General features: G+C 42.1%; 1 protein-coding gene across 2 annotated transcripts; it reads left to right on the plus strand.

Annotated features, from left to right (window-relative positions):
• The first annotated feature begins 1181 nt into the window (after positions 1 to 1181).
• Positions 1182 to 19957, plus strand: vwa3a (von Willebrand factor A domain containing 3A). Of its 2 annotated transcripts, XM_072675196.1 has the most exons (32): positions 1182 to 1229; positions 1728 to 1773; positions 1852 to 1936; positions 2027 to 2235; positions 2364 to 2418; positions 2580 to 2681; positions 2766 to 2872; positions 2996 to 3121; positions 3239 to 3347; positions 3968 to 4030; positions 4127 to 4243; positions 4589 to 4727; positions 5441 to 5544; positions 6098 to 6178; positions 6288 to 6385; positions 7206 to 7325; positions 7702 to 7776; positions 8029 to 8170; positions 9205 to 9397; positions 10442 to 10512; positions 10733 to 10900; positions 11545 to 11611; positions 12339 to 12443; positions 12595 to 12695; positions 12802 to 12954; positions 14413 to 14521; positions 15798 to 15942; positions 16021 to 16165; positions 17093 to 17244; positions 18345 to 18468; positions 18626 to 18723; positions 19815 to 19957. In XM_072675196.1, the coding sequence occupies exons 2-32, from the start codon at positions 1748 to 1750 to the stop codon at positions 19849 to 19851; spliced, it is 3426 nt and encodes a 1141-aa protein (XP_072531297.1). In that variant the 5' UTR covers positions 1182 to 1229; positions 1728 to 1747; the 3' UTR covers positions 19852 to 19957. The 2 variants fall into 2 exon arrangements, with proteins under 2 accessions (XP_072531297.1, XP_072531298.1); XM_072675197.1 differs by lacking the exons at positions 17093 to 17244; positions 18626 to 18723; positions 19815 to 19957 and having other exon boundaries at positions 18345 to 18462.
• The last annotated feature ends 4157 nt before the right edge of the window (positions 19958 to 24114 follow it).

Raw genomic sequence — 24114 nt, forward strand, 5'->3', positions numbered from 1 at the left:
AACAGCAAAAGGAACTGTGCAGTATCCAAAGCAAACCACCTCGCCTGTAAAACATGGTGGTGGGAGTGTTATGGCCGAGGGCTGTATGGCCTCCACAGGTACTGGCTCATTCATCTTCAGTGATGATGGTAGTAGCAAAACCCAAATTTATAACCCTCAATGAACCTCTCCCTATCACTTGCAATGCTCCCAGTATGGAGGGTGAGGACAAGCACATGCCTCCTCAAATACATGTAAAGTCAGCCACCGCCTTTCTTCAAACTGCTGTCAATGCAGCATCGCTAAGCAGTCAATTCCCAGCTGTGCTGGCCTGAAACACAAGGGGAGTGATGAGGGGAGAGAGAGCACCATCTACACACCCAGAGAGAGCATATATATATCATATATCTCTGTCATATATAACTGTGCTCTCTCTGGCTCTGGCTGCTGATGGCAAAGCAGCATGACCCTGGATTCTAACCTATGATCCTCTGGCCATAGTTTCAGCGGGCCTTAGGCCACTGAGCCACTGGGAGCCCCAACAAAATGAGTTCTGATCAGCCTGACCACCCTGGTTTAACAGTATAGCCGGTATGGTCAGGTTGGTCATGCTGATAAACCAGCTGATCCATTAAACTGAAAGGAATACACACACTATGCTTGTCAATGGCAAAGCTGACACCCAAGTTCCCAAGTAAAAAGTGCCATCTACTGGTGCACAACTTTCCTTCTGTAAGCAACTGTACTGTTATTATAATTCTGTAAGCTCTTCTAAACATTAAAAAATAATATTATAAATAAAAATATTGTTATTGCAATTATAATGATATTAGTAGTGCTACTGCTCCATCTACTGGTGTATTTTGGTAATTACCTTCTATGAGAAAGTCACTACATTTCGGTTATTAATAGTCCTTATTAAAAGTTCAAATTAGTTTTAATGATTACAAATGATTTAATTATTATATTTATAATTATATTATTAGTGCCATCTACTGTTGTTCTTTCTGTAATCAGCCGTAGTTTATTTGAACACAGTATTAAATAAATAAATTATTTTATTATTGTAAAATAAGGCAGTGATAACACAATTTACATGAATAATTACAATAATTAATTAATAATTAATAATGAACATTAATACGACCGTTTCAGCGCTCGCGAGGTTGCCGTGGAAACACAAAAACACAGCCATGGCGGCGAGGTCTGGAGAAGCGCGAGCTCACCTCAGCGGATCTGCCTGGGTTCAGGTTAGCAGCTTCGCTAGCGCCAGCTAGCTAAACGACTTTTCTGAGATTTAGGGGTCAAAACCCCCAAGTACTGTTTAGAAAATGTTTGTAAAGCGTTTATAAAACACTTCAATGCTCTGTGATTGTGTAAATATCGAAAATATCGATATTTTAGAGTGTTTTAGACACACTGTCACTCAGGAGTTCAGCCCTAGAAACCTTGCCAAATGTTTGTGGACACCCCTTCTAAGCATTGAGCTGTGAAGAAGAACTGTGTGCTCTGGAATGATGTATGGTGCTCTATCCTTAATTTTCTGATGAGGTGGGGTGGTAAACCTTACTAACGCTGTTATTGCTGAATGCAATCAAATCCTCACAGCAATGCTCCTGCAAAATCTAGTAGAGATTACAGTCACTCCAACAAAAGCAGGATGAACTCTTTATAATAGCCTTGATTTTGGAAGAAACACTAAATGAGCAGGCGTCCCAATACTTCTGTCCTTTCTTTCTCGCTCTCAGGAATCCCTGACCACTCCAGCATGGCTCACAGCGGTCAGTCTTTCAGGTATGTGTATCCGCCACATGCATGCAAACCAGATCTGGCTGTCAGCCTACTTTGACTGATTGGATCGCTTGTCCGCAGGTCATCTAAAAACAAGCCCAGTGCCACACAACCATACAACAAAGGATCCCTTGCCAGCAATGGTGGTGAAACCTGCAATGTAAAGGTGTGTCCAGGGGTTACCGAACCTCATTTAACATCCGGGACTTTATTAACGTTCACTGATTGGTGCATTGTTGCTGTTATTGCCATGCAGAGCCGGCCGGAGCAGAAGGAGGACGTAGATGACTGTCAGAGCTCACTGGACTGGCTGGAGGAGTGCGGTCTGGACAGCTGTGGGCTCAGTCTCTCTCACCTTTTCTCTCACTGTTCCACAACTTCCAGTTCTCCAAGAGGAGATGGGGTATGCGCACAGCTGGAGATCGACTCAGAGACACTTGCTGACTTTGAGATGCAGCTTTACCAGTAAGTGGAGTGTCACAGATCACAGTTACACTATATGGACAAAAGTATTGGGACACCTGCTCTTTCACTGAGCAGGTTTGGGGGTAGCAGATAACGTGCCCATAACGTGCCCAACACTGTTTATGCAGGGCGACTGACCTGTACCACAGCAGAATACGGTGGCTCAGTCAAGGCAGCAGGAAGGTAAATATTCTCTCCATAGACCAGCAGGTCGTCATTCCCACTGGAGGTTCTCACGTCAGTTTAGATCAGGGGTAGAGCAGATGTTAGAGTTAGATGTTTGTCCCTAGGCTTTGTTTACTGTGATCGTTTTTGTCCCAAGCTGTGTTGGTTCTGTCTGTTAGATGTTCGGGACGGTGAAAGGATCCAGACTTGGAGTCCTTGTCGACACGTCTGATGAAAACTGCTCTGAGGAGAGGCTGGAGGATCTACAGCACAACCTCCTGGTGTGGAAATTCTTTCAGATTGACATATTGTCACCTTTTATGATTATTGCTGGTGATTTTATGGCTTGTGGTCTTCTTCTCAAGCGTCTCATAGAGGAGCAGTTTAGTATGAAGAAGGTTCTGCACTTGATGTCCTTTGGCACGGAGCTTAGCAGCTTGTGGACCGGACCGAGAGACGTCACTCCACTGAGGTGAGTCTGGTTTCAGTTGAATTCCTCACTGTGGAAACATGTTGAGAATCAATAAGACCCGTAAGACCGAATAAAGGTATACAGGGGATCAGTCGTCCTGCACGATTTTCTGTGCTGTCCCAGGTTGCAGGAGGCTCAGCAGTGGGTTCTGCAGCTGAGGCCGAGTGGAGGCTGTAATCTCCTACATGCTTTAAAGAGAGCCTGGAGCCAGGCACAGCTCGACTCCCTGCTCATCATTCTCGGCTCCTGGTGAGAGAACATGACCTAGTGATCTCCATTGCATTCACATTCATGTACAGGTGGAGTAAACGCACCAAACTGGGTGGAGTACTGACCAGGAAGCAATGCTGCTTGATTTTTCTCCAGCCCTGACCAGGATCCACATAATATACTTAGCTACATGGCCCAGGAAGTGCAGGACAAGGTGCCTTCTGTCCATGTTGTGGCCTACAACACCTGCAGTCCAGTTGTCATTGTAAGTATACACTGTTCAACAGGTCGGTACGTGAAAATCAACCCACACTTGCCTTAAGCTGCTTTAAGAGACTCTAAAATAGACTAGCTTATGTGTTTTTTGACACACTTTCAAGGATATAACAGGTAAACAGTAGTAAGAGCCATCTCAAAGCTTGTGTTGGCCCATTTTTATAGTCTCACACATTGCCTGAGACCACATTAGAACTTGAATCTGTCTTGGGGCAAATGTGTGATTAAGGCAGTTTACACAGCTCTAACTGCAGGGTATAAGCTCCCATGCAACAGAAATTGTGATATATTGATAAATACTATGTAATTATATTGGAGAATAAATGGATTGTGCACATACACAGATCAGCCATAACAATAACACCACTGTTACAGTTCTGTAATGCCAGACTGTATCCATCTGTTTCTCTGCATACTCTGTTATTAGCCTCCTTTCACCCTGTTCCTGTGGACCCCACAGGACTGACCACCACAGAGCAGATTTAGTATTTGGGTGGTGGGTCATTCTCAGCACTGACCCTGACACTGACGGTGATGGTGGGGTGGAGTGTGGTAGTGTGTGTTGTGCTGGTGGTACGAGTGGACTGGAGGTTGGTTGTATTTATACAGGAGATTGTCAAAAACATCGCTGAAGTCACAGAGGGGAGATATCACCTGTTTTCTGCTGTACTGGTAACGTGAACGTCACTTACTATATGTCCTGTGATTTGATTTGATACAAATTGTAAAGCGTTTGGATATCGTAGCGTGTGTTTTTGCTTCCGCTAGGGTGTGGTGGACAGCAGTAGTGACTTGGAGCCTCTGTGGAATGAGATCAAATCTGCTAGAGATGTTCTTCATCACATTCAGAGCATAAGAGATATGACTGCCTCTGCGCTGTCTGAGGTAATGCTGAGTCGGAAAGAAATGCCCACACTACAACAGCTTAAAATGTTCCTTAATGGCGCCAGTTCTGTGCTTGTCACTGTTGTAACGAATGTGATTCAGTCATGAATGATTTGATAACTGAAGCTGAATCACACAAAGCATAGAGCAGGATTTCTCAGTTAGCAGGATAACTTGGACCTGTCCAATAGGAGAAGGCCAAAAGGCCAAAGAGGCGTAGCTTTTGGTAATAAGAGCAGAGCAGATTTCATACATATGTATGCGTCACATATGGAGACATCTAGAAATATTCTACTTGACAATTTCACACAGATTTTAACTCCCTACACTTTGCTACCTCTGCAGATCTCCACAGATTTAGACAGTCTGTCCTTGTCTGATTTGAAGTCGGATCCAGACGATGGCAGTGCTGCTCTGTGCATCCAACCCCCGGCTCCCCTGCCTATCACCTCCGCTGAGTGGCTGAAATCCAACGGCCTGAAAGGTGCTTGTGTTGATGACTGTAGTTTAGGACATGTTGACGCTTGGCTAAAGTACTGAGACAAAACAACACAAATTGTGGCACTGACAAACTGACCGTATACAGTACTGTGCAAATGCACCTGTAAAAAGTGATAAACTGGGCAGAAAGATAGAATTAATACAAATAAAATTACTCCAGAAAGTGATGGTGGTGGTTCTCCATCACTATGTTCATTAGAACATTTCGAAAGTTCTCCTCTCTCATGGAGTCTAGTATTATTTAGAGTTCTCCTCAGATCAACACCTGGTTTGGTGGTAAATCAGGGCTTAATGATGGTAATTCAGGTGAGCTGCTGCTGCTGCTGCTGCTGCTGCTGATGGAGCTGAACTCATCCTCCACGCTGTGCTGGCTGGACTGGGGGGCGTCCAGGAGAACCCTGGAGGTTCTCTAGAACATTTAGACTAGCTCACAGACAAGATCTCACTACTTTCTTTCTTCAGAATGAGAAGCTCTTGTTTCTCCTTTTTACTGGATTTATGTTCACCTGCAGATCCAGCAGATCCAGGATGTTCTGTAGGCACTGATATTTACTATAACATCCTTCAGAACTGCCCGATCCATAGGACACAAGTGTGGACCCCTTACAAGTCCAGTTCTTGTTAGTTTACTGTGAAAATGGCTGTTGATGTACGAGAGTCTTACACTGACAGCTTTCCATACTTTCCTGTCTACAGCCAAGAAGCTCAGCCTGTACCAGGTCCTGGCTCCTAATGTTTACTCCCCAAAAGAGGGCTTTGTTCCCATCTTGAGAAAGACTGTCCACTCAACAGTGCATGAGGTAAGTTCACATTACAGCATTTCTTCTTTTTCTTTACTTACTGGGCTTAAAGACCTACTAAATGTCCACATGTTTGTGGACACCTCTTCTAATGAATGCATTCAGCTACTGAAAGTTGCACCCATTGCTAAAACAGAAGTGCAATGCATACATACGCACAGCTTGTCCAGTCGCTGTAGAGAAGTACTGCCAATTGCCCCAGCATTGAGCTATAGAGCAGTGAAACTGTATCGTCTGGATGACTCGGGGATGAGGTGCGGTGGTTATCGTCCAACATCTTAACTTCACTAATACTCATGTTGCTGAATGCAGTCAAATCCTCACAGCAATGCTCCAAAATCCAGTAGTAAGCCTTCTTTTTTGGACAGTAGAGACAGTTACTCCATCAAGAGCAGGAGAAAGTCTTTTTATTACCCTTTGTTTATAAAAAAAAAAACAATAAATAAGCAGGTGTCCCAATACTTTTGTCAATGTAGTGAATAATTAGGACTTTCAGATTAACAGTGTCTGAACCTATATAAAAATGTAGCTCAATAAATGCTAATCTTTGCAGAAAGCCATGGTCCAGTTCGAGTGGCATGATGGAACAGTAAAGAACGTACATGTTGACCTGTGCTTGCTGCGGAATTACCAGGTGCACCAATGACCAAGCAGTTTATTTTCATCCAGCGCAGATTTGCATTATTACAGTGTGTCCAGTTGTTCCTCTGGACATTTTTTCTTGTCTTCCTATCCTCTTACAGAAGCGGCTGCTGGAGGCTGAGCATGTGTTGGAGGATAGGGCAGCGTGGTTGAGCAGTACTGGCAGCAGGCAGATTTGGGGAGCAGTGTGTGAGCAACAGTAAGACTCTTGCTTTTTATATTTTTAAATATTTTTTTATATGCTTTTCATATATATATTTTTATATATATATCACTGATTAATCAGTTACACTAACACTGAGACTACTATATAGAGCTGCCCAGGAAGGTAGAGAAAATCCAACAGGTGTGTGCTGTTAAAAGACCCCAGTACTGTGACCGTATGGGTTGATGCAACAGTTGCTTCCATCCACACAAATTGATTGAATGAACATTATTGATTGCCCTAAAAATCCAGCAGAACCAAAACAGAACTGGAAAAGGGTTCAGTGATTTCAAAACCTCAAAACTGTTACAAACCCAGTCTTGACTGGCTTTATTTACACACCCAAAATGTGCATAAACACCACCCACTAGCCAAAAAGCCCTAGTCAAAGCTCGACGGCGACCACAGGAGAATATGTTGTTGTTGATACTAGAGAGCAGCTCATCACCTCCAGACTCTGCTAGTCATGGGGATAAGGGTTGCAATGGGAACCAGGCCTCATGACTACGGCTCTACCTGTGTCAGTGTCCTCAGAAGAGGAGCTCAAACCTGACACGCATTAAAGTGAAAGCAGCTAATGCTAGCTGACACTAACTTTACCATCTCTTCTCTCCATCGTTTGCTCTCTGGACTTCCTCAGCTGAACCAATCTGGAGCTAAACATACATCAGAAAGGATTGGCTAATTTCTTCTTTTTTTTTTTACCAGTAAGACCAGTAAGATGAAAGCCGAACTTGGGGAGGCTAAACGCTAACCGGCTACAATCTCTTGCTTGCTATTCTCTCTCTCTCTCTCTCTCTGTTGTCTTGTGTAGAGTCCAGGTTCTCCTGGACATGTCTGAGATGAACAGTCATTCCCAGCTGCACATCCGGCACGCTGTCCGTCTACTGCTGCAGGAGCAACTGCCCAACACACACAGCTTTAACGTCACAGCGTAGGCCTCAACCTCTTGATTCCTCACTCTGTAGCCAAAAGTTTGTAGACACCTGCTCATCCAGTGTCCCTTTAGGAATCAAGCAGATTAAAAAAAATGAAAAACAGACTCTGCTCTTAGTGGAAAGTCATTTTTCTGTGAGGATTTCATTGCATTCAGCCGCAAGAGCATGTTTGATGTGGGGATTTAGAACCATCTAGCTGATGCTTGGACATAATGACCTCCATAGAGTGCAGTTCCTCCATAGAATCCCATTCTATTGACAGCAGCAGGTGTAGCTAGACTCACTAAAACAAGGGGTGTCCACAAATATGTGGACTCTTTATTTAGTGTACAGTATGATGACAGTTATTGTTTCTGCTTTACTGCTTCACAGTTTTGGATCAGACATAAAACCATGGAGGGAGCAAATGGCCCCCCCAACCCGTGAAAACCTTCAGGATGTCTGGCAGTAAGTACTACTAGCGCTGTATTTCCCTCAGCCTTAGAATGACCTTACTTAACCCTGAAACCCCAGGCTTATTAGTCGCATAAGCTTAAGAATCACATTATACACAATTATTATTCTGTAATTACAAACAATTAATAGGTCATTACTATGAATCTAATAGTGTTGATCCACAGCTGAAGGTTTAATGATGCTTCTTACACTCATTATAAGCTCTGTATGTGTGTTTGTGTGCGTCTCCCTCTTTCTCTCTAGGTGGATTCAGGGTCTAGAGTGTGAAGGGGGGCGTAACATGCTGGCTGCCATTCAGCATGCTGCACAGGCAGATTCAAACAGTGATTCCTCTCTGACTCGTGGAGTGTATCTCTTCACCACCGGCATGCCGGACCAGGACCCTGTAAGGCCTGCACTCACACAGCTCATGCAGCAGTGATAGTTTTCTGTAATGCAAAGATTCAACGTAGACTCTTTGGTCTCTAACCGTACTTGGGGCCATATCACTGTTCAGTGGGAGGGCTTAATGATGTAGGGATCTGCTGATTGGCTCCATATTTGCGTCACCTTTTGTGCCACGAGATCCGAGGTCTTTATATTTCCAGTACAGAGCGTGGTGGAGAGACAGGATCTAATAAGGACAGATCTAGCCAGTTCTAGTTTAGCTCTTTTCAGTGCACCAATCATTAGTGTGGCCACAAGTACACTTAAGTGCACTGTAGCATAATAAAGTGGCATTAGCATGTCGGCTATGGGTGTCGGCCAATGTTGCGACTGTGCCATGTACAGCATCGTTACTGCTGCATTAGCAAGGCACGGCTACTGGGCTCATCCAACTGCGCTACTGCCGTAGCATGTTTAATAGGTCCACACTGGCACCATTAGACCCATTTGACCCTTTGTAAGTGTGCCTCATAGGACGAGGCTACAGCACCTGCAAATACAAGCAAAAGCAAAAGATGAAAGCTGGCTAAACTGGTCCAGGCAAGCTTTCCATCATTTCCAGTCAAATCAAATATAATATACATTTATCAAATATAAATTTATTTGTCATATGCACAGTCAGACATGGTACAGCTAGCAGTAACATGCTTTGACGGCTGTCTGGTAACATTTGGAAATCGATATGAAAGAACAGGATAGATAAAAATATAAGATCCAATAAAAATGAAAATGAAGAATATCAAGAAAAATCCAAATTTACAAAATAAACAACATAATAGAGCATATAGAGATATGGAATATATATGAATATATTATACATAGAATATATAGTAAATATAAATGTAAGACCTTATCTAAGATATAATAAGATAAGATTATTATATATTAATAATAAGACATTAAGATATAATGTAACAGAAGCATTTGTAACAGAAGCTGTTGGACAGTGGCTGAATTATGTGACTGTGTGTGTTTCCTGGCTTGTGTCCCCAGGCAGCAGTCTCTGCGTATGTGTCCGAAATCTGCAGTAGTCCAGGTCTCAGGATTCATGTGAGCCTTTTTGCTAGAGAGAGTGAGCCGGCGTGGCACCCAACCACCCGCTACGTCACCTGGGCTGAGACGGCTCAGGTGCTGCGTGACCTAGCACATGCGGGCAACGGCCGCTTCCAGTGGATAACCGACACAGGTAGGGCTAAGAAGAAGAATAGAGGGTCATCCTGCATTACTAGTATGACGTACTGACATCAGGGTTGCGTACGGATGAAGATGTGATGGAACAGATTTGTTAAAGGGGTCTATATTTTTCCTTGGTATAGTTGAATATTGAGAGTTCAGTACATGGAAAAGTGACACACAGTAAAGCTGAAACACTGTAGTTGTTCCTCCAGCAGAACCAAAACAGCTGGATAACAGGCCAAATTCAAAGCCCCAAAGCTCATCAGTCACATTACAGTCTTACAGACACCCCCAAACTCTGCCCACTAGCAAAAGCACCAGTGAAAGCTGGGGAAACTGTAAAACACCTCCAGACCCTGCTAGTCGTGGGAATACTGGTTGCAACGTGCACCAGGCCTCATGACCTCAGCTTTTCCTGTGCTGGTGTCTACAGAAGGGGAGGTCAAACTTAGCATGAAACAGAGCAAACAGAGATCTGTGCTAAGATAACTGTATCTTCTCTCCACCGTCGTCTTGTTTAAAAAAAACTGGACTACATAGGCTGAACCAAAATGGACGATCAACTGTGTAAGATAAACATGGGGACAGACATCAGTCAGAGTGTTTCAAATGGGACCACATATGAGTATTTTCCATCCAATTTATATATCAAACTTAAAATACTCAATAAATGCATTCTGTGGAACCTTTAAAGCACCTCCCCGGACAAATCACTGTGCCTCACTGTGGGACACTTAATACACCAGTGACTTCACCTTGCTTGTAGTCCACTTAACCCTCACTTAAACGCACATGCACCTGTGATGAGTTTTATTGATGTCGTTACCATCCGAATATAAAAAGCTCTGACGTGGATACAGCATAATATGGCAATTAGCAGCCTGCCTGCTTTAGTAGATCTGACGTTTAAAGGACTACTGGGGAACATTACACTGCCCTTAGCAAAGCTGACAAACCAGATACTTCTTACAAACAAACAAACAAACAAGCTGTGTGTGTGTGTGTGTGTGTGTGTGGAAAATATGAGCTTGACTCCTGTCCTCTTAACCCCTAGGCATAGTGGAGAGTGATGACGTCATTGCCCTAATTGGAGAAATGGAGACGGCTGCTAATTACTGGCAGAAGGTGAGACTGGAACGCCATTTTGGGTCATCTTGGTCTGATCTGAACTCGTTGTCCTGAATCAGAATCAGAACCAGGCTTTATTGGCCCAGTGTTTGTGGACCGTTTAACAGCGTGTTTCCCAGCCAACATGCTTAAGTGATGATGATCTTCTGTCTTCTTGCCCTGCTGGCCTTTCCACACAGCTGGGTAATGGACTGTATATTTTCTTTTTTTGGTGCAGTGCTGTGAGTTAGTGGATTCTCTGGTTCAGAGAAGCTCCAACAAAACAGATGCAGAAGAGGCCCAGTCTCAGGAGTGCTGCAGTCCAGCTTTGTGCTCCGAGGCTTGGCCACAGGGGCACAACAAACTGCCACCTCCGAGACCTACAAGGCTGAGTTTGGGGAGAACGGTCAGTACAGCTACGTTGTTACCAAACTCTGCCCACAGTAGTCAGGTACCAGTGCTGTGTTGATAAATCCGGATCAGGAAGTGCACGGGCGTCTCATAATAATTATGTGACAGTTCCTATCTTCAGTCAAGGCAAATGTAGCTAGCTAGCGCTATAATTCATATGTTGGCATTGTGTAATCTGCACATTTTTCTCAAACCAGGCCAAGGAGGCTATTTAAAAGATGTAGTATGACAAATAATGTTGGAATCTGCTTTAAAAAGTCTGTTTGAAACTTTTGACCTGTTCGCTAAGCGAGCCGGGCTGTGCTCATGCCACAGTAGCAGTGTTGGACGAGGCCCCACTTTGGCCACACTAATGATTTTGTACTTATTAAATAGAGCCATTTTCTGTACCTCGAATCTTGCAGCCAAAGGTGACTCAAATGTGGAGCCAATCAGCAGATTTATATACGTCACTATGCCCTCCCTCCGAGCTTTTCTGTGGCTGGGTTAGCTAATCGTGTTGAGAAAACCGGGCTTGACCCAGTGGTAAAGCCACCAGAACGGTTACCCTTTGTGCTGAGAACAAGCTCAGAACCCTACAGTGAAAAAAAAAAGAGGCCCTGACTTTTAAGCTGAATCTATGTACTTATGTACACACAGGAGAGTAAGGAGGGGAAGCGTTCACCAACATGGAGACCAAGCAGTGGTAAAGCAGTCATCCCACCAGGTGAGTCCCACAGTGACACTCAGTAGAACATGCCAGGAGAATGAGGCCAGTAACGTCATTGTGTTGCTCAACCCCTTAACAAAGAAATGGGCAAAACAGTTCTGGGTAGGTGCTGGAGTACCATTACAATGCTTACTAACAGAAAACTCGACTGCATTATACACTGATAAGCCAGAGCATTATGACCGCCTGCCAAAATAGCTCACTCTACTACAACTCATTGGACCAGGCAACCTTCTTCCACTGCTCCGAGGTCCAGTTATGACAACTGTCAAGTGTCCCTTGTAGGCCCTTCCAGCAGTGAACAGGGGTTAGCAAATGCATGCAGCTGTGCAGCCCTTATATGTAGCAACATTTGATTGCATTCAGCCACAAGAGCATAATCATAAGTTTGGAATGATCTGTTCTGGGTCACAAGCACTATTCCAGCTCCAAATCCAAATGTATTGAATGGGGCTCCATCACATTTTCCCATTGTGTCCCATTCTGTTGGCTGTGCTTTCAGTGAGGATTGTACAGCTGGGTGTCTGTAATGGGTTCACCCTAATGTGCTCCTTAAATGTTGGATGAGCAGATCTGTACCAATATTTGGACATGTTGTGTATGCTTCTTTTATACACTGTATGGCTGAAGGTGCTGCTTTTCTGGCTTTCCAACAGCAGTGATTGTCCTGGTGGACTGAAGGGTGCATTGACTTGAGGGGTATATCTGTTACTGTTGTTTTCAGCTCATCCCGTGGACAGTTGGAAATCAGCCAGACCAGTAAACTCTGCCAAGCAGAGGAAGACCAAAATATCCCACTCGGTTTTCTACTTGGAGGACGGCAACCTAGGTGAGTTCTACAGCTCTGCTTCAGCGGTGTGTCCATCCTTCTGTTTCTGTCGTGTGTTTATAGATTTTATAGCATTTTTTAAATTTTAGATTTTTATAGCATCTCTGTAATATCTTTTCGCTCCTATTTCTATCTGTTTGATGTCCCCCAGGGGCCGTTTTTAAGACATATCTAAAGCCCAAGTGTGTCCAGAAGTACACCAGCACCACCGTCAAACTCCCTAAACAGGAGGACCTCTGTTCCACTAAACAGGTTCCACTCTCTTTAGCGTACTGTTATCAACCTAATCAGATTGAATTACTGATTTTATGGACTCTTTTCTTTTCTGTGGGTCTTCTCTTTGCTTGTTTCCTTGCAGTGGCTGAAACTGTTTGGCATTAGGAGTCTCAAACTTGACCTGCACAAGTTAGTGTCTGGACCTGAATGCACCCACCGCAAGAGACTGGTGCGGACCGTGCACAAGAGCGTGTCGGCAAAGTACTGTGCTATTTTTCCCAGTGTACAACTCAATGTAAGTATACATTTACATTACATTTACATTTACGGCATTTAGCAGACGCTCTTATCCAAAGCGACTTACAAAGTGCTTTGCTATTTACCCAAGAAAACCTTCGCTAGTTAGAATAGACCAATAATTTAAAAGATACCTCTAAGCTTAGACATTGCTAAACACAATACAATAAGGCGACCATAGAACTATTCGTCCAAGTACTCTCGGAAGAGGTGGGTCTTTAGTCTGCATTTGAAGACAGCGAGCGACTCGGCCGTTCGGACACCCAGGGGCAGCTCGTATAGGTATAAGTATAGGTAGCCCTGATCCAATACCCAGTGTCGACATCAGGCTGATTTTAGGTATATCTAGTATCTAGTAGATCAGATATCATAGGGTTAAATAAGCCAATCAATCAAATCCAATCTAATGAAATTCTATAATCTGTTAGCAGGATGGGTAATTACAGTAGGAGCTACATGTAGCCTATTGTTAATGCAGGAACACACTGTAAGAAAGTCAGGACGGGACGTTTTTTTTTAAGGTTGACTCTAAGTTTAGTCAAACATTCCCGTTCCATCCATTTTTTACACATGGACTCAGAATTGTCTATTGCGCTGCCACTATGGCCCAGGGATCGTGAGTTCAAATCCCGAGCCATTCCACTTTGCCTTCAGCAGCCGGAATCTGAGGGAGCACAATCGGCTGTGTTATTTCCAGGTGGGTAGATGAAGCTCTCTCCCCTCATCAAACTTAAAGCGATGTTGGTTGGCATGGCCGTCTGTTAGCTGGTGTGGTGGAGCTGTGGACCCAGCGCTTTCTTGCGAGCATGTCGGCTCCTCGGAAGTAGTTAGGTCGTAGGGCCGGTCTAGAGCTTTGTAATTACACTACATGAAAACAGTTCTGAGTAAATTTACCTTTCCCTTCTTTCTCAGACGCAGAAACGTACACGACTTCACAGCTCCAGAGTGGAGCAACTGTCTAACTGCCTGCTTGTCAAGAGACAAGAGATCGTTAGTTCTAATCCCTTTAACACCACAGCCGTCTGTGGTCAGGAGTCAGAGAATAGGAAGGTCACCAAACAGATTAAAGGGGGTGGAGCCACAGACTGAACATCTTACACAGTTTCAAATGCAGCTCATTTACTTATGTTTTTGAGTAAGGTTGACCAGTTAAAAACAAATAACTGGTGCTATGGAGACAGGTGACATTATCTCTAATCCTGAAGGCTGCAGCATCTGCACTGCCTTGTGTTTTTGCATGTTCTAACACCACCGATTGATTTAATGAAGAAGCTGATCATTTGGTAATGAGATAAATCTCCCTCCAGGGAAGTTTAACATCCTGGCCCAGATGACATCATTTTGTACAGCTGGCACTACTGATACGTCTGTGGTTGCGTGTGTGGTTGCGTGTGTGGTAGTGTGTGTGTGGTTACATGCAATATTAATTGTTTGTTTGTTTTCTTTCTGTCGTTAGGGAAGTGTTCGACACCTGCTCGTGAGCCCGGGCAAGTTAAAGCAGTACCTGATTCAGACAGAGAAGGTCCTGCAGCGCTATGCTCAGAGGATGCAGTGGCTGCTCTCAGGTAGACTTCATCAAACGCTTACAGAACACAGAACCCTACACAAAACCAAGGATGTAGGGAAGGAACGCAGTTCACATCTCAGTATTTCCCATAGATCCTGTTAGATCTTGTCCTAAACTTTGCAGTACAGAGCTGTTGCCTTCTAATAAACTTCATAATACAAAACAGCGTTGAGTCTCAGATCTTACTATTTTATTTGCCTTTTTAATTCAGTGTATATATTTATTTAACATTTCAGAATATTTCATAATTTACTATTTTCTATCATTTTATTTAGTCCATGGAATTACATTTCTTTTTTAAAAATCTGATAATTTCATTTTGGCCAACAAATTACATTTTAGAATAATATGAACAATACATTTCTTTTAGGCTATGAAATTACATTTCAAAAATGTCTGGTAATTTCATTTATGCCAGTGATTTATGAATTTTTGTCTAGGAATTTTATTTAGGCCAAATATACAATATAGTCTGGGAATTACAGTACTCTCACTCTCTGATATTATTGGTGACCCACACCTAATGCTTTTATTGCAATAATTGGATTAACTCCTTTAGTCTTGCCTCTCTACAATAGCTTTTGTTACATTTTTAGCAAGACATGTAACTTCGGACTTCCAAAATCGGAAACTCAATCTGCCCACACTTGAAGTCGGGATATGCTGCACTTTTTATTTTGAGAATTAGATTATCTATCAAAGTGCTTATTAGACAAATTCTTTACAATGATACATATAGGTTCAGTTAGGAAGTGCTGGGTTTTTTTATTACTTTTTATTTTTGATATAGTTGTTTGTATACATATATAATTCCCTCCCATTTTATTTGTATTTATTTTATAAATTATTTTAAATACATAATGTAATATTTATTTTAATTACATATACATATATGTGTGTGTTATAAATAATTGATTTACATATGTATCGATTTGTATTGTTTGTTTTTTTTTCTATCCTCTTCTCCCTGGTTATTGCTCTAATCCAGGTGCTTGATGCTTGATGTGTGGTTGATGTGTAAATGTTCCAACTGTACAGTTTTTACCCAGTAAACAGAGCTTGGAAAGAAGAAAAAAGAATTGCTATCATAAAATGCACTGATGCCTTTTTACTCTGCTATAACTTAACACACCCATAATACCTTAATCAGATATAAATCTCTAATATACCCCTAAGACCACAATCCGGTGTCCAATAGCAGGGAAAGCCTGGGAAAGCCACAAAGCCTTTTACTGAACACAAAAAACTGAAGCTTTGTCCTCCTTGTCCTCTAGGCAGCAGGCGTGTGTTTGGCTGTGTGCTGGAAATGGCTGTTTGTGTAGTGCTAGACGTGTCCGGCTCCATGGCCCCCTGCCTGCCCGAGCTACAGAAAGAGTTGGCCTCACTGGTATGGGATCAGCTGCATGCTAACAGCGTGAGGTGAGAGGGTTGTGTGTATTTGGTGTAAAAGCTGCTGATGCTGTGAACAAGTGTATCACCATGCAGTGTGTGGGGCAGGTTTAGCATGGTGGCCTTCGCCGGAGAGGTGCGGGTGTGGCAAGCAGAGCTGGTAGAGGCCTCAGAGGAGCGGTGTAAAGAGGCTGTAGAGTGGCTGGGTCACCTCAGCACCCATGGGGGCACCTCTAGCCTACAGGCATTGCAGGTAAATGCATACACAGTGCCTGTCAGTGGCATCAAGGAACACTGACACATGCTGACATACATAAGTGTTAGGGGTGGGAATTTTATTGACAGCATACTCGACTATTAAAATTTGCTGATAACTAAGCCGCTGCCACTATGTACCAGTGGATTGCTGGTTCGAGTCCTGCCATCAGCAGCTGGAGCCTGAGCTGTATCTCTTTATTTATTTAATTTTATATTTTTGTGTGACAAATTTATCTATAATTTAATATAATATCTAAAGATTTACCACATGTCTCCTCTGACACACGCAAAGCCAGCCACCACCCCTTTACAAACTGCATCCAATGCAGTATTGTTAGGCAGCCGACACACTTGGAAAATAGGTCCTCCGCAGCTCCACCACACCAGCTAACATTACGGCCAGCATTGCTTGAGAGTGATGAGGGTAGAGGGCACCTTGTACCTGTCCAGATAGAGCACGACCAGTTGTGCTCTCTCAGACTCTGGTGCTGATGGCAAATCAGCAGGGCTTGAAATTCGCACTTGCGACCCCTGGCCCACAGTGGAAGAGCATTAGACCACTGAGCCACTTGAATAGTTGGTGCATCTGACATCTGACATCTGACAGAAAGAAATATTAAATTCATGTTAAAAATATTAGTATTTGGGCCTCTCTTTAAACCCAAAATGTTGCAGTGGTATTTGTTGATCCACAGAGGTATTGGTGGATATTGTTCCAGAGTATAGCCCTGCAGTTTGGGTTTTGCCTAAAGGCACATAATGTGTGGAGATGTGCTTCTTCCTCAGTATTTCCAGAACAGGACCTGCTCTACTCAGTCCTTATGTAGCAACTTCGAGATATCAAGTATATTGGTAAATGCTCATATACATATTTTGGTGTTTGATGTGTGTTCATTTGTCTTCTGTAAAATGTCCTCGTCAGGCAGGGTGTGCATTCGGAGATGCGCTGGGTGTGTATCTGATCACTGATGGTAAGTTTGACTGCAGCTGCAGTCTAGTGCTGAAGGAGGCTGAAAGATTGACCGCTGGGAAGCCCATTACCATCCACACCATAGCTTTCAACTGCCAGGACAGGTGAGCTACAAGAGCTACATTAAATCTTGTTTTACACTCAGGCGAAGTAAAGACCAACACAGCTTTAGTATGCTGAGCATATTGTTGTCAAAAAATGAACTTAAGGGCTTTATGAGATAAAATGACGAACCAAATCAGCCCTCAGTGGGTGAACGGGCACAGAAAATTAATCCTCCTTCTGCCTCGGTTCAGTGACCATAAGTACTCGGACTTAAGGCTCTTCCACTGTGACTGGAAGATCGTTCGAATCCTGGGTCATGCTGCCTGCCATCAGCAGCCGGAGCCTGAGTGAGCACAATAGGCCTTGGGTAGATTAGCTCTTTCTCTCTTCCCTCATCACTTCAGTGGGATGCAGGCCGGAATGTGCATCTGCTTGCCGGTGCATCAGAGCTGGGTACCGAGCGCTTTCCTCCAAGCGCGTTGGTTGCCTGGTGATGTTGCATCTGTGCCAGTTCAAAAAGATGCGGTGGCTGGTTGCGCATGTGTTGGAGGAGGCATGTGTCAATCCTCACCCTCCCAGTTTCGGAAGCATTACATGGGATTGGGGAGGAAAATTGGCTAAAAATAAAAAGAGGAATTTAAAATTTCATATATATAGCGAGTTCATTAAAAAAAAAAAAAAAAAAAAAATATATATATATATATATATATATATATATATATATATATATATATATATATATATTTTTATCCATGACATTTTAATGTTAAAGTAATTTTAATTGGGCCAGTGGTAAAAATGGGTGTGCCTGGGACCAATCATAGCGCCTTCACTCATTGCTGGTCCATGTTTTTCATAGTACCAGTACAATACAACTAAATAGTCTACATGTTTGAACTCACAGAGGATGTATGTATTTATATATATACGTAATTAGACTATTGTGTACAATGGCACAGATAAAGCTCCAGCATGATACACACATGCCATCGTATTAATGCTGCTTTGGGCAGCTTTATAACCTTTAGAGTTAAAAAGGTTTTGTCAACACAGTGTTGGTTATGAAGGTTAAAAAATCGGAACAGTGAAACTGACTGACAGAGTTTCCATTCATTTGTGAAGTCTAATTGAACATTGTACCAAATCCTTTCCCTGACAGCACAGCCAAGAGGTTTCTGAGGAACCTGGCCCATAAAACTGGAGGCCGATTCCACCAGGCGCCTTCATCTACACACACAGCTGCAGCCAGTGAACTCTTATCCAGCAGCTTCAGTGTGGGAGAGGTGAGCTGAACAAAACAGTTTGAGTTTTTTTTGTTTATTTGAAAAAATTTCAGCTGATTATTGATATTAATCTCGAAAACGAACAATTAGAAAATTGTGCATCAACGTCAAGAAAGACAAAATAAACACAAAGATCCTTTATGTTATGTTCCCAAAGGATTCAGTGCTTCCAGCATTTGACGGTGATGATCTAAGGAGACTGAGAGAAGAGATAGAAAAGTTGGGAACATTTCAGAAGCAAGCCAAAGCATTCAGGTTTGAGTGACATTAAACTTTGGAGCCCCGATGATGATATCCCACATCAATAAAATTAGGCATGGGAACAAGATCCTACGTCATGGCCATGATTTAGTAAAGGGTGGGAAGGAGATCATTAAGTCGTAGGAATGAGATCAGACGTGGGACGTGGGAACAAGAGCATGAGAACAAGGAATAAGACGTGGGAAAAAGATCATTAAGTTGTGGGAATGAGATCATTAAGTCATGGGAATGAGGTAATTAAGTAGTGGCCACAACTTAGTAAGATATGTGAACAAGATTCCAAATTGTGGCCATGACTTAGTAAGGCGTGGGAACGAGATCATTAAGTCGTAGGAATGAGATCAGACGTGGGACGTGGGAACAAGAGCATGAGAACAAGGAATAAGACGTGGGAAAAAGATCATTAAGTTGTGGGAATGAGATCATTAAGTCATGGGAATGAGGTAATTAAGTAGTGGCCACAACTTAGTAAGATGTGTGAACAAGATCCCAAATTGTGGCCATTACTTAGTAAGGCGTGGGTAAGAGATCATTAAGTCATAGAAATTAGATCATTAAGTCGTAGGAATGAGGTAATTAAGTGGTGGCCACAACTTAGTAAGATGTGTGAACAAGATCCCAAATTGTGGCCATGACTTAGTAAGGCTTGGGTACGAGATCATTAAGTCATAGAAATTAGATCATTAAGTCGTAGGAATGAGGTAAATAAGTGGTGGCCACGACTTAGTAAGATATGTGAACAAGATTTCAAATTATGGCCATGACTTAGTAAGGCGTGGGAACGAGATCATTAAGTTATGGGAATGAGATCATTAGGTCGTGGGAATGAGGTAAAGTGAGGTAATGGCCTCAACTTAGTAAGACATCTTAATTATCTTGTTCCTACGCCTTAATTATCATGTTTCCACGTCTTACTATGTCATTACTATTTATGTGGGATGTCACAAGCGTTCTCTGTATTAAAGGGCTATTATTTCGGCTTGTTTTTGTTTTTATGAATCCATATAAACATTTAGACATTTACTCTAGTGTAGGTCGTTCTGACACTAACCGCTCTGTGGTTTACTTTCATGTTGTTTCCACAGGGAGATTATACTGGCGAAGAATCCTGAAGCAGTCTAACAGCGAGAGCACGCAGGAATCTGCAAAACCTGCAAAATCAACTTTACATTTATGGACTGCAGTAAAATTTCAATGATGAGAATAAACTGTACTGTTCCAGAACTGCTTTGCCTGTGTGAGTGTGTATCTCTGATGTCTCTGACGATGGCTTTCTTCCCACTGCACTACAGCTGAAGGGTAGGATGGTCTTCCTCTGAGACACTATAAGCACCATCACACCATTTTGAATCACTGCTAAACCAACCCGAAGAATGTCTGTGGCATCACCAGGCACTGAACTTGCAATGGCCCTCCCTCTCCTCCATCATTCAGTGAGATGTCAGCCAGTGCAGGTGGCTGTTAGCCGATGTAAAAACTGGCTGTTAGTGTTCTCCTCCAAGCCTGTCGAGCTCCAGTTATGTTCCATTAGCAGCAGTTTGAAAACAAGCAGTGGACCTTCATGCGATTCAGAGCAAAAAACACAAAACAATTTAACACTGCGCCTCATATATTTTAGGTCGTCCATGTTTGGACAAAAGTATTGGGACAGGTACTTTGCATTATCTTTGCAGTTTATCCCGCTTTTGCTGGAGTAACTGTCTCTGCTGTCCAATGAAGAAGGCTTTCTACCGAACTTTGAGTAAAGCATTGCTGTGAGGATTTAATTGCATTCAGCGACGAAAGCACTGGTGAAGTCGGGATGTTGGATGATGACCACATCACTCATATACCACCCGGCTTTGTACCCCTCTAGCCCGCCCGGCATTAGGCATGGTGCCAATAGGTTCATGTTTATCTGCTCCAGAGAGTCCTATTCTATTCAGGGACTAGCTAAACTGTGTTTGTGCATTTGCACATCTGTGTCAGCAATGTGTTTAACTTAAAGTAGCTGAATGCATTCATTGGAAAGGGTGTCCACAAACATTTTTAATGGCATTGAACACTTTGAACCACTCAGAATGACTTTGTTTTACATCCGAATGTCTGACTAGTAAATACTGGATTAGCAAGTGCCCTGTCCAGGGGGCTATGGACCCACCATGACCCTGACCAGTAAGATAAGAAGATGGATGGAAGGGGTTAGCAATAAAAAGCTCAATTTTGTGATATACTTGTGATTTGTGCTTATGTGGGGAATTTTAGCTAAATAATAAAATAATAAAAAGTTATAATAATAAAAATAGTATACTAGGTCTACCATGAGGTCTGTGAGTCCTGTTTGGATCTTTTGGGATATGTGCTTTTTAACTAGACTATTTTATCAGGAAATATTAATAAATAATCAATAAAACGAATAAAATCAACTACAAATAACAAGCCCCCTTTTTCCATTTCATCTCAGACTACGCTGCTGGCTGGGACCTTAGCTGGTCTCTGGTCTTTACGGTAGGAGGCTGAGCTGAAGGTGCAGATGGCCAGCAGGTGCAGGGTGGTCGCGTCTTCTCGGCGCTTTACGGTAGGAGGCTCAGGTGAAGCGCCAGGTGATTGACAGGTGCAGGGTGTCGAGGAAAAGCGGAGAGATGTGGTGCCATGCAGCCAGCTGATGGAGAGAGCCACGACCACATGACGAGGGAAGGTAAAGTACCACTTTTAGAATTTCAGTGTTCATATTATTAGATTAACTAAGCTATGCTATATTATATATACCAAGATGCATGAGATACATGCGTTTTAATGGCCATTTAATGGACATTTACAGTAGCCTATTAATCTGAGTCACATTTAAATGACATTAAATGTAATTATACTGTGAGCACAGGGCTAAAAAACAATGCTAAGGCTAGTGAATAAGGCTAATATTGTTCTGTAAGGTGGTTGATGGCATTTGGTGACTTTTTTTATTTTATTGTTTACTTTTTTTTAGCTCATAATTTAATTTTATGTTGTTTTTTCTGGTCTGCTTTACTGCTACAAACTTTTTACTAAATTTAGCACTACCAAAAGAGACTGCAGTGCAGTTAAGGCAGCTGTCTTTCTCCAAAACACGGTTAAACTAGCCCTAGGATTTGTGTGTGCGCTGCTACTAGTGGTTTTGTGGTAAGAGCCACAGCACACGAAGAAAGAGCCCTTAAGCTTCAAAATAAATTTCAGCGGTTTATTAAACGGTCATTTTTTAATAAGTAGTCCACATAACCATTACATATCAGTTCCGTGTGTATCCTACTATGTACATATGAATTACGACGTGATTCTACTGTCCAGTTTTTGAGGAGCACTGTCCTGTCTCGGTGTCGCTCGACCCGGTATCCATCGAAATGTCCTAGTTAGCGGCTCTGCGCATGCGCGGACCCACAAAATTGTGCGTTTTCATGCTTTTTATCATACATTTTTTTTCTCGGGTGAATTATACAGTCCGAGCTTACTGTTAATTTTTAATATTTAGTGTTAAAAAAAAAAGTAAATTAAAAAAAAAAAATTAATTATTTCTCATTACCGTAATTACCCTATATGTACTCATTTATGGTGATTTGCATTTTCAGATATGATGGTTTTAGTAATCTAATCAGCTTTACTAATCAATAAACACTATGGTAGCATGTCTTGACAGGGTAGCACAAACCTGCAATCCACCGCTGATTATTTCACGCCACGCTAGATACTGCTTACCTGTGGCTGTTTAACCTGCCTGGACCTCCACATTAACACTGAGCCCTTGTAGCCCCTGCTTTGTAAAAAAAAAGCATTCACCTCAAAGACTAAATAAATTAATCTGAATTCAACTGCATATGAATCCAATTAACCAGCATCCCAAAAAAATCCCCCCAAAAAGTGTTGTTTTGTTGGAAAACATATTTTTCTGCTGAGACCTTTTTACCTGTTGGGTTTTTGGGAGCTACCTTACTTTCCATGGATGGTTCGTGGCTGTTCTGCACACCTGACACTGCTGAGGTGCAGCCAGGCTGAAGTTGCGAATGATGCTGCAGGTGGAACGTAACTGAATGGAGACGTAGACGCCTTTCCTCATAAATATACTTGAGTAGAAGAGTGTTTTGGGTTCTTCTCTTAAAACATGTGCAGTCTTGAAGAACCCTTTGAATGTTTTGTCTGTAAATGGGTTCTTCGTATATAAGAAAAATCCTTTACTTCTCTATAGACAAGGGTGGATTCCATGGGATGGGGTTCCACTTTTGCTATGAGAAGGTTTTTCTTTCTCATGTAATTTGCTATATATATATATATATACACAGATATACATATACATGTATATATACATACATACATACACACACACACACATATATATATATATACACACAGATATACATATACATGTATATATACATACATACATACACACACACACACACACATATATATATATACATATACATATACATATACATATATATATACATACATACACACACACACACACACACACACATATATATATATATATATATATATATATATATATATATATATATATATATATATATATATAGCAAATTATACATCAACACATCATCAACAAAGAAATTGTATCTTCATTTTTGGCATTTTTCTCTTTTTGGTTCTACCAGGGCTCCTCGGTTGATTCGCTTTATCATGAGCAGTCCTCCTCGTCTCGCTCTAGGCAAGACAGTAAATATCCCAGACAAAATGCATCTACTCATATTATCATATATATTATCATATATATTATATAGGCAATGCAGTCTCGTTATACTAGTGCTAATAGTAATTACTAATATTAGTATTGAGGACTGATGCTGGTTGGTGTCTGACTGTGGTGCATGTGAATGTGGCAGTTGTTCTTTACACTGTATGGAAGTGTAATCATTAATGGACCAATAGAAATGCTCCAAATTTAATTTTTCTACCTAGACGTCCATTAAAAGAAGGGCTTTCAATGATTTTTGGCTGTTCTACCTAGTAGACACCTTTCATTATAAATATAAGGTTCTATATGGATTCTATATCAACTCACATCGCATTACACAGGTGAGTGAAAAACCCAGGTGCATCGTCCCGCATGGTAGTATAAAATATATACACACACTATACACCCACACACTACACATTATACATTATACACAGCTGTCTGGGAACTGACTGGTTCTGGTCTTCATGCTTCTGTACCTCCTGCCTCCTCCTGTATGTATATATCATTGCTGTCCTTTTGTATCTTCATAGTATCTTCAACCTACAAGGGAAGGGTTCTTGAAGAACCAACAGTGCTTCTTCTATGGCATCACTCAGAGAACCCATTTGCAGTACCTTTATTTTTAAGAGTGTAATGCCAGTTTCTGACCATTGAGCTGGTTCTTTGGGAGATGTTAT

Source organism: Salminus brasiliensis, chromosome 3, assembly GCF_030463535.1.
Source record: "Salminus brasiliensis chromosome 3, fSalBra1.hap2, whole genome shotgun sequence".
In the NCBI taxonomy this organism is placed as follows: Eukaryota; Metazoa; Chordata; class Actinopteri; order Characiformes; family Bryconidae; genus Salminus; species Salminus brasiliensis.

Coding starts and splice junctions, on each gene's coding strand:
- vwa3a (XM_072675196.1), top strand. CDS start 1,748: ATGGCTCACAGCGGTCAGTCTTTCAG. Junction 6,179..6,287: donor GCTTGCTGCGGAATTACCAG/GTGCACCAATGA, acceptor ATCCTCTTACAG/AAGCGGCTGCTGGAGGCTGA. Junction 8,171..9,204: donor GCATGCCGGACCAGGACCCT/GTAAGGCCTGCA, acceptor TTGTGTCCCCAG/GCAGCAGTCTCTGCGTATGT.